Genomic DNA, 16,395 nt, shown 5'->3' with positions numbered 1-16,395 from the left:
CTGAATTGCTGCCGAAGACCCAGAGTGGAAAATGCTCCGGGGGCCCGGACCCCACGACATTTTTCCGGGGCTCCCAGAGCAAGTGAAGGACCCCGCTCCAGGGGCCCTGAAAAACTCTTGTGGGGGCCCCTGCGGGGCTCAGGGACTGGGGCAAATTGCCTCACTTGCTCCCCCCTCTGGACAGCCCTGCCAAGGACTCCTCAGGAATTAGAAGACTCTGCAAGAAGAAACCCAGAGTCCTTCCTCTATGAGCCCCACTGGCTTCTCTCAGGCTGCTGTCTGGTCAGGCAATTACCGCCCGCTACGCAGCTGAAGTCGACATACTTGGATCAACTTACAGTGGTGTCTTCACTGTGGTGAGTCAACTGCTGCCACTCCCCTATCGACTCCGCCTGCATCTCTCGCGGCACTGGAGTACAAGAGTCGATGGGACAGTGCTCCGGGGTTGATATATCGCATCTAGACTAGACAGAATAAATCGATCCTTGCTGGATCGATTGCTGCTGACCGATCTGGCAGGTAGTGTATGCATACCCTTAGATCAGGAAACAGACCGTGATGTGTGTTTAGGGTTTGTTTGTTTTTTGTCTGTTTCTCAGCTCCATCTATCAAATGGTGCAAATTTTAATTTGCATCTACTGTGCTAGAGGACAGCTGGATAGACCCTCATACAAACCACAGCCTCTTTGGTGTTTCAGTTTGTTGTCTTATGGGATGTGCCTATGCTACATCTGGGCAGTGTAATTCTCAGCTCTGGTAGACCTACACACACTAGCTTTGACTGAGCTGTTGTGCAAAAAATAGCAGTGTAGCCTCAGCGGCACAGGCTAACTGTCCGAGCACAATCCCATCTGAGATGCTAGGTACGTACACAGGTGGCCATCCCAAGCCACTGCCTCTAGTGCCATGTTCTCACTGCTCATTTTATCCTGCTATCTTGATCAAAGTTAGTCCATATGTATCTACCCAAGCTGGGAATTACACCTCCCAGCTGCAGGGGAGACGCATCCGTGGTTGAACTCTAAACATCTTTCATTTCCAATCTATTAATTTTTTGTCATATCTTCTAGATCTGTTGATGTGACACTGATGTGATAATGATACTTCAAAATTCCAGGTTAAAAGTCATATTTAGAGTTCAAGAGAGCTTATGAGACTTAGATGGGACATTTGTGTACTTCAGTAGGGTTCCATGCTCTTGGTTCACCTATATTGGAAGCTCAACCTCTTAACGATATGAGTCTTCCTCTGTTTATTGACAACTTCATTTTTCCAGTGGAAAGATGCAGTGCTATGAGGTTACCTACTCCAGTTTCCGAGCATTTTAACCTACAGCACAACCTCACAGCGTGTACTCCATTAATATTTAACGGTTTTGTGTTTCTAGATACATATTATGGAGAAAGCAGAAGGAAAAAATGAAACCCTGATCGTGGAATTCATCCTCTTAGGGTTTGGGAATGCCCCTGAACTGCAGCCCCTTCTCTTCCTGCTGTTTCTTGTGATCTACATTGTGACCATGGTCGGAAACATCTTCATCATTATGCTAGTTGTGTCTGATCAACACCTTCACACCCCCATGTACTTCTTCCTGGAGAACTTGGCCTGCTTGGAGATCTCCTACACCTCCACCATCGTGCCCAGGATGCTGGCCAGTCTCCTGACTGGGGACAGAACCATTTCTGTTAAGGGCTGCCTTGTGCAAACATATTTTTTTTCTATCATAGCAACAACAGAAAATCTGTTGCTTGCGGCAATGTCTTACGATCGGTATTTAGCAATATGCAATCTACTCCGTTATGCTGCTCTGATGAATGGCAGGGTTTGTTTCCAGCTAGTGGCAGGGTCCTGGGTATATAGTTTTCTGGTCATTGGCACACTAAATTATTTCCTGTTTCCATTAACATTCTGTGGTTCCAAAGAAATTGACCATTTCTTTTGTGATTTTTCACCCGTGATAAAGCTGTCTTGTGGTGACACCCAGACTCTGCAACTGGCGACATTTACTGTCTCTACCATTGGGACACTTGTGCCTTTGCTACTGACACTGACATCCTACATTTATATCATCACCGCCATTCTGAGAATCTCTTCCCCCACAGGGAGGCAAAAGGCCTTTTCCACCTGCTCCTCTCACCTCATTGTGGTGACAATTTTTTACATGAGCCTGATTACTGTCTATGTGTTTCCAACAAGCAACACTCCCAAGGTCCTACACAAAATATTCTCTGTCTTCTACACAGTCCTGACTCCCATGATCAACCCTGTTATCTACAGCCTGAGAAACAAGGAGGTCAAAGAGTCCCTGAGAAAAACTATTCTGAAATGGGTTGCTTTCAGAAACAGGCATAGAATCTTAAAGGGAAAATTTTAGCCTGTATAAAATACAAATGCACTGATATAGTTTCTTAGACATAGCCCATTTCATTCCTTGTGAACAGGGTTACCCCTTTCTTTCTTTCTTTCTTTCTTTCTTACTCTGCTACTTTTTGAGCATTCATCTTTCATACAATTCATGCACATTTCTTTATACAAACTTGATACTGTAAGAGACATTCTTTTTGAAAAGACACGTTTCAGTAGAGCACTCTGCTTCAGTCATCCCTACATGAACACTAGTGCCCAAATTCTGCAAGAAGCATAATATCTTTTGAGTGCTTCTGGGTCTCTTCCACACCGCCTGATGCCAATGACATTCATTCTCCAGTGATTAGGATTGTCTGTTGTCAATTATGCCTCTGAAAAATAGGTAAACAATATTGCCACTGCAGTGAGTGAAGAAATTTGGTTGCTCAGTATTCTCTGGAGATCTGTAGCTGGGTAACCAAAACATGAAAGTCTGTGGAGGGTTGAGAGTCTCAGTGTCCTGCCATGTGAAATTTCCTGCCTATTCATCCATCTTTGTTGGGTTAAGGCCACATTAACATATCTATTTCTATATCAATTCTGATATCAATATAGATATTGATACATATAAAATGCTAACAGAAGATGTCTGGCCAAAATTTTCAAAGCTCATAAGAGCTAATTTCCCTCCCTCACCCAAATAAAATGAATGAATTCAAACAAACAGGAAATGAGCACTGAAAAGCACTAGGCAACTTTGCCAGTCTCAACCTAAATGCTATCACACGGGCCTCCCTCACCTCACACAGTAACACACTATACACATACAAATATTTACTGCCAAGGTTTGACTAAAAAGTAAATTAAAGCATAAATTTTCACTGAGTCTTCCTGGTATTTTTATTCTTCCTCCAAATTTTTGGGCCCTGTTTTTTGACAAAAAATATCATTGTTCCCCTGTTTTCCTTTTAACTGTTTAGGTGCCCATTGGTCCCCTGACCACTCACTTGCAGTTCTCTGATGTAGGGCCATATAGTGTGCATAGATGGAGATATATGTAGTTTGTGGCCTCATGTATCAGGCTCTGTTTGGATGAATAGTGGATTTGTTCAGCCCAAAGTGATTCATGAATTTTACTGATGTAAGCAGAGTCAGGATGAGATCTACCCTGACATCTGGTGGTACATTATGAGGAGTGGGCAAAGGAATTTTAGGAATGTGCATTTGCATTGGAAAACCCACTCCACTTAGCATAACACACAGCAGCATGGGATGGTTATTTTCACACTGTGGAATCCCCAATTTCTTTGTTATTGGGGCAGGAAGGAAAAAAAGGGGCTGTTACCTTAATTATGTGAATGAGGAACTATGAGACTGCTTTATGACAGAAATGACTCAACCTACATTAAATAGTACTTGCTAGCCAAGGGACATGGGTTCCAAAACCCAGTGAAGGGAGAGAGGGTGGGGACTGGTGTGTGTACCTGATGGTATGGGCCCCTTTTGAGGGCCTGGAACACCAATTGCACTTCCTCCTCTCTCCACTGTTAAAGAGCAGAGCTAATTTTGAATCCTTTAGGAGTCTATCTAGAGGTTGCTGACCTGAATTCACATTGGGCCATGTGGCACTGGGGCTCTCCTACTACAAGTTGAAATCACTAAGAGCTGAAGTCACTAAAAGAACTAAGTTTACTGAGTGGAAATCACTGAGTGCTGTGTTAAGTAGTGGGAGAGCCTGAAGATCTATCACCAAGCAGCTGGCAGAGTGGAGCAGTCTGCAGCACGTTGGAGCAGCCCATGGAACAGTGAGCAGTGTGGAGCGGTTTGTGGGGGACGGCTGACGTAGTTCACGGGTCTGCTGGAGGAGCAGCACAGCTGGTGGTGTGGAGCCAGTCCTGGTGAAGGCTGCAGCAGAACTCCACGGAGAAGCGGGGCAGTCGGCCCTGGCCCACGTAAGGTGTCCCTTAGCACCCTGTGTGCCCTCCCCATTTCCACCTGGGGGGGGGGAACTCTGCAGATAAACTTTTGAACTCTGGGGTGGCACTGACCAGAGACTGAGACTTTTGGGTTGTTGGACTTTGGGGTGATTGGACTTAAGACCCTAAGGACAGTGCCAAATGTACTTGGAGGGGGGGTTTGCTTCTGGTTTGTTCCTCCTTTATTAAAAGGATTTTGCTACACTCAGACTTCGTGCTTGCGGAAGTATTGCCTCCTGGAGGCGCCCGGGGGTGGTAGGTAATTGTCCCAGGTCACTGGGTGGGGGCTCGAGCCGGTTTTGCATTGCGTTATTGAAAGCGGAACCCTGGATACTGAACCCGGCCCTTGTTGCTGCCAACTCAGAGGGGCAGAAGGGTTACATTTTGGGGCTCGTCCGGGATCCCTGGGTCAGTACCCCTAGCACCTGTTGAGTGTTCCACTGTATTGAAACAATTGTCTTTATATTTTGAGGGAATTACTGTTTGTATAATGGCTAATATGTCGGGTTTGTTGGGCCCCAGTCCTGCAGCTTCTAGCTCAGGGACGGCAGCTTCAGCCAATGATTGGGCACAAGCACTGGGGCATATATTGGAAAAGATTGTGTTGGCCTATGCTACGTCAAATTCTTGTCGTAAGTTAAGGTTATTTGCTGGGGAAGAGGAGTTTGAACCTTGGTTGGAGCATACCACTGAAATGCTGCGGGAGTGGGCCGTACCTGATGTGGAAAAGCGAAGGTGTCTAATAGAGAGCCTTAGTGGCCCAGCATTAGATGTACTTCGTACCCTGAAGCTCATTGACCCTGAGGTCAGTGTGAAGGACTGCCTGGAGGCCCTTGATAATACCTTTGGGAGTGTAGAGAGCCCTGAAGACAGTTACTGTAAATTCCTTGATTCCCGACAGGAAAGGGGTGAGAAAATTTCAGCCTATATACAGAGGCTGGAGAGACTACTTCAGAGAGCTGTTATGAGGGGAGCAGTGACTGCTGAGCAGATGGATCAGACCAGACTGGCTCAAGTTGTAAGAGGGACTCAGTATCAGAACCCGATTCTACTTCATCTCCGACTAAGAGCAGGATCATCCCCCAAGTTACTCCCAGCTGATAAAGGAGGTCAGGGAAGAGGAAGAAAGGCAGGCTGCCAGCGAGTGTTGGGAAGCCCAAACATTGGAACCAGCCAGCACAACGCCACTGCAAATGGCCAGTGTACTGATGGTGAGCACCACAGAGGAACTTGCCCAACAAATGCAGGTCCTGACGGAACGGATAGCTGAGCTGCAAAGCACCATTGACCGAGCTAAGATTTCCAGGAATAAGGAGCCTCAGACTGTGACAATGGAGAAGTCAATATCTAGAGCCACTATCGCACCCTGGCGGAAAGGACAATTCTTTTGCTACCGGTGTGGTCAGGATGGGCACAGTGCTGCTAACTGCCATAAGGAAGAGAACCCCTCCTTAGTATATGAAAAGCTGAGGATCAGTTGGGAGAGACCCAGTAGCTGTCAGAAGGTCTGGGAACGGAGATCACCTAGGCCTACAGGATTTGAAGATTCCCCCAGAAGAGACCGTCCAGCTGGGATCCCTGCAGGACTGATAGGGCCTCGAGCAGAGGTCATGGTGAGGATTGAAGGGGCGGAGTGTAAAGCCGTGCTTGACACTGGATCTCAAGTGACTATTATATTTCAGTCATTCTACCAACAGATGCTTAGGCACCTGCCTATACAGCCACTGACTGGCATTGGTCTGTGTGGCCTCAGCATGGATGAATACCCCTATCAAGGGTATGTCATAGTGCACCTTGAATTCCCAGAGGAGGTTGCTGGGGTAAGGGAAGAGGTAGACACAGCTGCCTTAATATGCCCTGACCCTAAAGGGACCTCTGATGTGTCTGTGCTGATAGGGACCAACTCCAGTCTCTTCAAGGTGCTTGCGGATTACTGCAGACGACGGGCTGGGGACCAGTACCTGAGTACCCTGATGATCCATACGCTTTGTGCTGAAGCCTATAGGAAGATTGAGAGTGCTAAAAAGGAGACATCTGAGCTACCAATTGGGGCACTGAAGTACATGGGCACAACCCCCTTAGTAGTACCTGCAAGGACAGAGCAAGAGGTGCTTGTCATGAGTACCAGGATGAAAGGCAGTAAAGGGACATTAGCAATGATAGAGCAGCCAGTTGAAGGAGAGCTCCCGGAAGGAGTGCTGGTCCCCAGTGGAGTCATAACCCTACCTGCTGAAGCCCAGGAAAAGGTGACTATACTGATTGCTAATGAAACAAGTCGAGATGTTGTTGTGAAGCAAGGACAAAAGATAGCAGACCTCTTCGAGCCTGAATCAATTGTGAAACCCCAGTGCGAGACTCAAGTTCCAACAATAGACCCAGCAAAGTTTGACTTTGGAGATTCACCATTGTCGGAGGAGTGGAAAGATCGCCTGAGGAGGAAACTTTGTGAAAGGCCCAAGGTGTTCTCACTGCATGAGTGGGATGTGGGATGTGCAAAAGGAGTAGAGCACAACATCAGACTACATGACTCCCGACCTTTCAGAGAGAGATCTAGGAGGCTTGCTCTCTCCGAGATGGAAGATGTCGACAACATCTTCAAGAGCTGGCTGCAAATGGCATCATTACAGAGTCTCATACGCCTCACCCATTGTGGTGGTCCGTAAAAAGAATGGGAAAATCCGGATGTGTATTGACGTACTGTGGTTGACCAGTACACAATGCCTCGAGTCCAAGATGCTTTAGACTGTTTGCTGGGAAGCCAGTGGTTCTCTGTGTTGGATCTTCGGAGTGGATACTACCAGATCCCTCTGGGTGAAGAAGATAAGGAAAGACAGCCTTCATCTGCCCATTAGGGTTTTATCAGTTCCATGCCCCAGGGGATTTCTGGAGCACCTGCCACATTTCAGCGTCTTATGGAGAAAGTTGTGGAGACATGAATTTACTGCAAGTGTTAGTTTATGTGGATGACTTGATTGTGTTTGGAAGAACTTTGGAAGAGCATGAAGAAAGACTTCTTAAAGTGCTTGATAGGTTGGAGGATTATGGTTTGAAGCTTTCAATTGACAAATGCCAGTTCTGCAGGACCTCCCACATCGTGTCCCAAGAGGGTGTGAGTACTGATCCTGATAAAATAGAAGCACTCACTACACAAGCAACTACAGAGAACTCAAGACTTTCCTTGGGTTTAGTGGGATTTGTGAAAAACTATGCTGCAATTGTAAAACCCTCAATGATCTTACCAGGGGATATCAGTCCAGCAAGAACAAATCTAAGACCAAGAATAAAGGGCCTTCTGTGCACAGACGCTATGGACCCTTTGGGCCACGGTGGAATGAGAGATGTGAAAGGGCTTTTCGAGAAATCATTACTTGCCTAACTCATGCCCCTGTCCTAGTCTTTGCTGACCCAAGCAAGCCATTCATCCTGCATACTGATGCCAGTTTGGAGGGTCTGGGAGCAGTACTGTACCAGGAGGTGGAAGGCACGCGTAAACCTGTAGCCTTTGCCAGCCGAGGACTGTCTGATAGTGAAACACGCTATCCCACTCACAAGCTGGAGTTCTTGGCCTTGAAATGGGCCATCACTGAGAAATTTCGAGACTACTTGTATGGTGCTCAGTTCCAGGTGTGGACAGACAACAACCCACTGACTTATGTATTAACAAGTGCTAAACTGGATGCTACAGGGCAAAGATGGGTGGCCGCTTTGGCTAGCTATGACTTCAGCATTCAATACCGATCAGGAGAAGCAATGTAGATGCAGATGCATTGTCCAGGCGTCCACAAGCACCAGGAGTTGCTGTGATACCCACGGATGGAGTGAGCTATTTGCAGCGTGGAGGCCCATGAGAGCCTTCATGGATGCGTTGCTGAAGCTCTGGGCCTGCCCCTGAATGCGTGCCTTCTGCTTCGTGAACTATATTGCTTTGGACCAATCTGACTGGCAGGAAGCCCAGCTGCAAGATATTGACATTCGTGATACACTACTTGCCAAAAGGGAGGGGCGAGGCCCAGCTGCGGTTGTCCCACCTACCCCAGAGGGCAAACTACTATTGAGAGACTGGACCAAGCTAAAACTGATTCAGGAGTGCTACACGCGTGATCACAGATCCTCTACAAAGGCAACGGAACCAACTAGTGCTGCCGAAAGAGTACAGAGGCCTGGCCATGAGGGCCCTGCATGATGACTTTGGACATTTAGGGATGGAGAGGACCCTGGAACTTACCCGCAGTAGGTTCTATTGGCCCCGGATGGCTGAAGATGTTCGCAGAAAATGTGAGACCTGCGCTCGATGTGTTCAAAGGAAAACTCTGCCCACGAGGGCTGCATATCTGAAGAACATCACCAGCAACAAACCTCTGGAGCTGGTTTGCATTGATTTCTTGTCTTTAGAAGTGGACAAGAGGAATATTGGGAACATTCTAGTAGTGACCGACCATTACAGGCATATCCCACACGTGATCAGAAGGCCACCACTGTCGCTCGAGTACTATGGGAAAAATATTTCTCAGTTTATGGATTCCCAGCCCGGATACACTCGGATCAGGGACGAGACTTTGAGAGTCACCTTCTGAAGGAGGTGCTGAGGATAGCAGGAATTAAAAAGTCGAGGACAACGCCTTATCACCCGCAGGGTGACCCTCAGCCAGAGAGGTTCAACCTGTTAGATATGTTAGGGACTTTGCGGCCAGAGCAGAAGGCAACCTGGAGCCAACATGTTGCATTTCTGGTGCACGCCTACAACGCCACCAAGAACGAGAGTCACCCCATATCTCTTGATGTTTAACCAAGATTACCCAGAGACCTGTGCTTTGGTGTATCAGAGGATGGCGATAGCTATGAAACCCATCAGCAATATGTATCCCGACTACGAGAAAAGCTGCGGGATGCTTACCACTTAGCTACATCTGCAGCTCGGAAGAATGCAGACCGCAACAAACATCGATATGATTCTAGAGTACGTCTGCAAGAGCTCCAGCCAGGGACAGAGTCCTGCTGCGAAATTTGGGTATTGCTGGCAAACACAAGATAGCTGACAGATGGAAAGCAATACCTTACTTGGTGATGGAAAAGCTGAAAAAGAGACCTGCCGGTCTACAAGATCAAACCTGAAGAGGGTCCAGGGCAGACAAAGACCGTGCATAGAAACCTTTGCTCCCGGTGGGGAATGGTAGGCAGCCCTTATGAGATGGACCACAACAGGGCAATTGGGCAGAACAGGTGCTGTACCAAAGCCACCTCCCAACGTGGACAGCCGGCCTCCTGCAGCTAACCTACCCTACTCAGCACATCTGAGAGTGAGTCTGAGGAGGAAGACACAACCATGGTGTATCCTAGGATGAAGACAAGATTGCAGTCTCGATCAGCTGAATCAAAAGAGACTACCTCCTCTTCTGCCCTAAACCCCATGGCAGAAGTATTTAGGCCCATTCCTGACACTCCTGAGCCACTGGTGGAACCCCCGTGTGATGACCTACACAGATTATTGGACAGTGGCGACATACAGATGGAAGATGTCCCAAGCACCTTCGATCCTCCACGGTTAGAACTAGAAATGCAGGGGCCTATGCCAGTATCCGAGGGAACTCACAGGAAACCTCCCCATCCGTCACTCAAGAGGATGTCCCCTACCACAGCAACAGAGATTCTCCATAGGCGAGACAGAGTAATAAGACCAGTGAAACGGCTAACATGCACCTGGGGTGATTAGTGAGGAGCCAATACATTTAGCACACAGGTTTGTGAAAGCTAAAGTGGGCTATCTGAGGCCCTTTGGAGGACCAGTAAGTTGGTATAGTAGGGAATGTGATTTGTCGGGACGACAAATTCTCGGCTGGGGGGAGGATGTAAGCAGAGTCAGGATGAGATCTACCCTGACATCTGGTGGTACATTATGAGGAGTGGGCAAAGGAATTTTAGGAATGTGCATTTGCATTGGAAAACCCACTCCACTTAGCATAACACACAGCAGCATGGGATGGTTATTTTCACACTGTGGAATCCCCAATTTCTTTGTTATTGGGGCAGGAAGGAAAAAGGGGCTGTTACCTTAATTATTTGAATGACGAACTATGAGACTGCTTTATGACAGAAAAGACTAAACATACATTAAATAGTACTTGGACATGGGTTCCAAAACCCAGTGAAGGGAGAGAGGGTGGGGACTGGTGTGTGTACCTGATGGTATGGGCCCCTTTTGAGGGCCTGGAACACCAATTGCACTTCCTCCTCTCTCCACTGTTAAAGAGCAGAGCTAATTTTGAATCCTTTAGGAGTCTATCTAGAGGTTGCTGACCTGAATTCACATTGGGCCATGTGGCACTGGGGCTCTCCTACTACAAGTTGAAATCACTAAGAGCTGAAGTCACTAAAAGAACTAAGTTTACTGAGTGGAAATCACTGAGTGCTGTGTTAAGTAGTGGGAGAGCCTGAAGATCTATCACCAAGCAGCTGGCAGAGTGGAGCAGTCTGCAGCACGTTGGAGCAGCCCATGGAACAGTGAGCAGTGTGGAGCGGTTTGTGGGGGACGGCTGACGTAGTTCACGGGTCTGCTGGAGGAGCAGCACAGCTGGTGGTGTGGAGCCAGTCCTGGTGAAGGCTGCAGCAGAACTCCACGGAGAAGCGGGGCAGTCGGCCCTGGCCCACGTAAGGTGTCCCTTAGCACCCTGTGTGCCATTTCCACCTGGGGACTCTGCAGATAAACTTTTGAACTCTGGGGTGGCACTGACCAGAGACTGAGACTTTGGGTTGTTGGACTTTGGGGTGATTGGACTTAAGACCCTAAGGACAGTGCCAAATGTACTTGGAGGGGGTTTGCTTCTGGTTTGTTCCTCCTTTATTAAAAGGATTTTGCTACACTCAGACTTTGTGCGGAAGTATTGCCTCCTGGAGGCGCCCGGGGGGGTGGTAGGTAATTGTCCCAGGTCACTGGGTGGGGGCTCGAGCCGGTTTTGCATTGCGTTATTGAAACGGAACCCCTGGATACTGAACCCGGCCCTTGTTGCTGCCAACTCAGAGGGGCAGAAGGGTTACACTCAGATCAATCAAAATCTTTCAGGACTTAGATGCTGGGCAGCAACCTTCCCCCTTTATAACATTTAACCTGGTGGTTAGAGCACTGCTGTGCGGGAGGGGGGCGGGGTATGTGGAAGACCCACATTCAGTCTTCTCCCACACTGGCAACAAGTGCACGGGGCTATGCAACACTCTCCTCACAAGCTCTCTCTCTCTCTCTCTCTCTCTCTCTCTCTCTTTTTCTTTCTCTCTCTCTCTCCTCTTAAAGTGGTTCCATTTGGTATAAATAATGATATAGTTATTGAAAGAGGGTTTTCTACTTCCATCTCCCATCACCAAGCGGTCTACACAGTCATCCTTGGACTTGCTTTCTGGCCTAATGACTATTCATTCTAATCATGAATGAATAACACGGCTACCCCTCTGATACTTGACACCATGCTGAATGTGTTTTCCAGCCAGGGATCGGTGTCTTATGGTTAAGGCATGTCTGAGATCACGACTTTTCATTTCTCTTCCTAGATCAGACACCTACTCCCAGTAGGCCAGAGACTTTGTAACAAAGTAATTCATCCTTATCTAGAATGTGGTGTATTGAAAACTGGGTTAAAATTACAAGCTACTACTCTGAGTGTAAAGGGTTTTTCTGGTCCCGCTTGCAGACTGGGGAGCTCTGTATGGAAACATATCACACAATCATAGAATCGTAGGAAGATTAGGGTTGGGAGAGACCTCAGAAGGTCATCTAGTCCAACCCCCTCCTCAAAGGAGGACCAATCTCCAAATAAATGATACCAGCCAGGGCGTTCTCAAGCCAGGCCTAAAAACCGATAGGGATGGAGATTCCACCAACTCCCTAAGTAACCCATTTCAGTGCCTCACCACCCTCCTAGTGAAATAGTGTTTCCTAATATCCAACCTAGACCTCCTGCACTGCAACTTGAGACCATTGCTCCTTGTTCTGTCATCTGCTGCCACTGAGAACAACCTAGCTCCATCCTCTTTGGATCCATCCTCAATGCCCCTTTAGTAGTTGACGGTGGCTATCAAATCCACGCTCCAATCTTCTCTTCTGAAGACTAATCAAGCCCGGTTCCCTCAGCATCTTCTCCTAAGTTATGTGTCTCAGCCCCCTGATCATTTTCGTTGCCCTCTGCTGGTCTCTCTCCAACTTGTCCACATACTTTCTGTAGTGGGGGGCCCAAAACTGGACGCAATACTCCAGATGTGGCCACACCAGTGCTGAATAGAGGGGAATAATCACTTCCCTTAATCTGCTGTCAATGTTCCTTCTAATGAAGCCCAATATGCCATTAGCCTTCGTGGCAACAAAGGCACACTGTTGACTCATATCCAGCTTCTCATCCACTGTCACCCCTAGGTCCTTTTCTGCAGAACTGCTACCTAGCCATTCAGTCCCTAGTCTGTAACAGTGAATGGGATTGTTCTGTCCTAAGCAGGGCCAGCTCCAGGCACCAGCTAAAGAAGCAAGGGGCTTGGGGCGGTCAATACCAGGGGGTGGCATTCCGGCCGCTAGTGGGGTGGCAGATCTGGGTCTTTGGTGGCAATTCAGTGGCGGGTCCCTCACTCCCTCTCAGAGCGAAGGACCAGCTCCCTAATTTCTGCTGAAGTGTGGAGCGGCACGATCGCACTGCTACAGCCTTTTTTTTTTTTTTATGCCACTTGGGGCAGCAGAAAACCTGAATCCGGCCCTGGTCCTAAGTGCAGAACTCTGCACTTGTCCTTGTTGAATCTCATCAGGCTTCTTTTGGCCCAATCCTCTAATTTGTTAATCACACCCACACTTCCTTCATGTCTCAGGTATCCTCATGGAGTTGATCACATCACTGTGCTGAGCTGTGCAATAGAAATGAAGTCTGGATTCTAAGAGGTGAAGGGAAATCACTGATTGTTTTACAGGGCTGGGGCCCAAAGAACTCTCACCTGGCATAAGCTGAGGTAGGGCAAAAAGACTTCAATGGAGCTATGGAGACTTATTAAAGCAGAAGAGGTAGCCCTTTCGCTAAACACAAAGCAACAGTCCCTCTGCTTTTCAGAAATCTTTCTTTCTTTCTTCCTTTCTTCTGTACAGAGGACTTCAAAAGCAGATTCCCCACAGGTTACAGTGAATATACAGCAAGGATACTGCACCTTGCTATCTAGCCCTTCTCTCAAACATTGATGTGTTTCTTGAGATTAACACAAGGATAGCCCCATCCATTCTTCACACTTAATTCTCTGTGCTTTTCCACTTGTTTCTGTAAAACGATAGTGTTCTTCCCAATTCCTTCAAAATTTTGCTTTTATACATAATGACTGCGCACTGGAACAACATTTCCCTGGCTGTTGCAATTGATCTGCAAAGGGATTTATTTGTCAGAGCAGTCTGAAGATATTTAGCCCATTTGTTTTACTGAAAGTTCTCTTTCTTTCCTTCTTTCTTTCTTATATTTGTCTCTAGCTTGTACCCAGTGTGTCCTCTGGTGGCTAGTGAGAGGTAATAGATCGCAATTATTCCTTTGAGGTCAAGGAAAGGAGAGCTGAACTAGGTGACCCATGCTAGGAGATTCCCTATGCAGCTACAATTCATATAAAGTAGAATAAAAAATAGAAAAAATAATACATTTATAGAAAGTTCAAATAAATTTAAAATAGTAATACATAAATATTAACAGACTTAAAAATAAAATAATAAAAACGGAAAAAAGTAAAGTAATAACAATTGTAAAAGTACAATAAAAACAATAAAAAGGGAAAGTAAAATGAAATAAAACTTAAAATATATAAACAACAATAAAATAAAACAGGACATACAAGTAAAATATAATACAAAGTTAAAAAATATAAATATTAAGAAAAAACTCACAAAAAAGAGAAAAAAGAAAAACAGTAACATTTTAAAAGGGAGGGTGAGAGTCCATGGGCCTTGTGCTCCTCTATCACAGTTTAGGAGCTTTGGTGTGTGCACCATCCTGAGAATCTCGTCCGCCACAGAGAATCAAAAGGTCTTTTCTACCTGCTCCTCTCACCTCATGGTAGTTACAACTATCTAAGGGACCCTAATGCACAAGCCACATCGGCAGTGGTTCTCAAAGTTTTGTACTGGTGACCCCTTTCACATACCAAGCCTCTGAGTGTAACCCCCAATTCTAAATTAAAAACACTTTTTTATATATTTAAACACCATTATAAATGCTAGAAGCAAAGGGGGACTTGGGGTGGAGGCTGACTGCTCCCGACCCCCCCGTAATAAACTCATGACCCCCTGAGGGGTCCCAACCCCCAGTTTGAGAACCCCTGCATAAGGGGGATGCATGCTGGTGAGCCACGCATCCAGAATCCTCCTTGAACAATGGTCCTGCCACCTCGCAAACCCACTTTTCAACTCTGAGCTCCAGAGGCGTAGAGGTGTCTAACAATGAATCACCTGGCGGGTGTAAAGGCTATGTCTGCACTATAGATGCCTGTCTACACTTAGAAGTTAGATGGACCTAGATATGTCCTTCCGGGATGTGAAAAATTTCATGCCCTGAGTGCAGTAATTAAATCAACCTAACCCCTGGTGTAGATGAAGCTAGTTCAGCAGAAGAATTATTCCACTAAACTAGCGACTGCTTCTCAGGGAGGTGGATTAACTACATGGAAAACACCCGTCTGCCAATGAAGGAAGTGTCTACGCTATGGTGCTACAGCTAACCAATAGCTATACTGGCAGAGCCCCCTCATCTACATACAGCATATGCTGAGAGAAGGAGTTTTTTCTGCTGCTGTAGGAACAGCAACTCCTGAACGATGTTAGCTGCGCAAACAGAAGCCCTCTTCTGTCTACAGAGCTGTGTCTACCACAAAGGTTTTGTTGGGTTAGCTGTATTGCTTGGGGGTTGTGGTTAAGGGTAAACCAAGACTTTGATCACATGATTGGTCTGAATTTGGAAGGGGTCACCTGACAAAGGGAATCAGAGGTTATAAAAAGAGAGTCTATTACCAGTTATATAAGAAAGAAAGTAGAAGGACACTAACTGCCGGGCTCAGAGATAGAGATTCCATGATTCAAAGAAGGGGCCATGAACTGCAGGAATGGGAACCCTGGGTACCATAAAGGACTCCTGACCAAGCTTTAAGAATCCCCCAGATGGGTGAGGAACCTGAGGCAGGGAAATGCATGTAAGTGTTTTATTGTTTTCTCTACCACAGTGTATTTCTTGTGCAATCTAAGTAAAGAATAATTGTGTTTAGAAACTTTTGCAAAGCCTGTGCACCTCCTTGCTTCACCTGTCACCTGCCCCTGGAGGTATCCATAAACTCAGAGCTGCTATGTGGGTGGAGTTCTGGGATGGCGTGTGCTTGCCCAGCCTTGGTTCCAAACAAACCAGTTTTTTCCGGGATTTTTTTATTTAGCCACTGAAAAAAAAATGTAATTTTTTGCTCAGTTCTAATCATCAGGAACCTAATATCTCTAAAGACCTGGGGATACATGGCTTATGAATACAACACCAACTGGCACTTTGATGATTTAGGTAAAAATATGCATTATCCAAACCATCTGTACATTAGTGTACATTAGGCACAAATAGTATAGCAGTTATATAGCTTAAATTGGCCTACACCTTAACTCTACTCCTATTCTTTTATGATAAGTATCCCATAACTCCTTGCATTATCTTATGTCAACTTTGGCTGAAGTAGATTGGACAGTTGTGCAAAACAGGACAGATGATTATTTTATTATAGCGACAGGTAGGAAATTGTTTTCACACGCCTGTACTGGAATAACCCAAAGAGGACAAAACATGTGATTATACTGCCCTAGGAGAGGCCTAGCAGGTGCTTTCATGCCCTTTGGTACTTGAAATGCATCTGTTCAGACCAAGGAGATAATGGGTACAGCACGGTACCAAAAAACAAGGTATAACTCTGATTAGTTTCAAATGATGTACCCAGCATCTGTTACTTGTAAACAGGACACGTATACAAAGATGGGCATAGCAGTATAAATTTGGGAGCTCACCTTCTCCATCAGGTGAATGTAACATGAAAGCAAGTGATGGCTTCCTTGGAA

General features: G+C 46.4%; 1 protein-coding gene across 1 annotated transcript; it reads left to right on the top strand.

Annotated features, from left to right (window-relative positions):
* Window positions 1-1,396: 1,396 nt before the first annotated feature.
* LOC120379909 (olfactory receptor 10A2-like) lies at window positions 1,397-2,374 on the top strand. Its single transcript, XM_039497425.1, has one exon. It carries the CDS (start codon window positions 1,397-1,399, stop codon window positions 2,372-2,374), a length of 978 nt encoding a protein of 325 aa, XP_039353359.1.
* Window positions 2,375-16,395: the final 14,021 nt, after the last annotated feature.

The sequence above is a fragment of the Mauremys reevesii genome, linkage group 13 (assembly GCF_016161935.1).
Source record: "Mauremys reevesii isolate NIE-2019 linkage group 13, ASM1616193v1, whole genome shotgun sequence".
Lineage (NCBI taxonomy): Eukaryota > Metazoa > Chordata > Testudines > Geoemydidae > Mauremys > Mauremys reevesii.
This window is presented reverse-complemented; position numbering and strand designations above follow the sequence as displayed.

What these genes read in the sequence shown, in the direction of transcription:
- LOC120379909 (XM_039497425.1), top strand. Translation starts at nt 1,397, where the DNA reads ATGGAGAAAGCAGAAGGAAAAAATGAAACCCTGATCGTGGAATTCATC.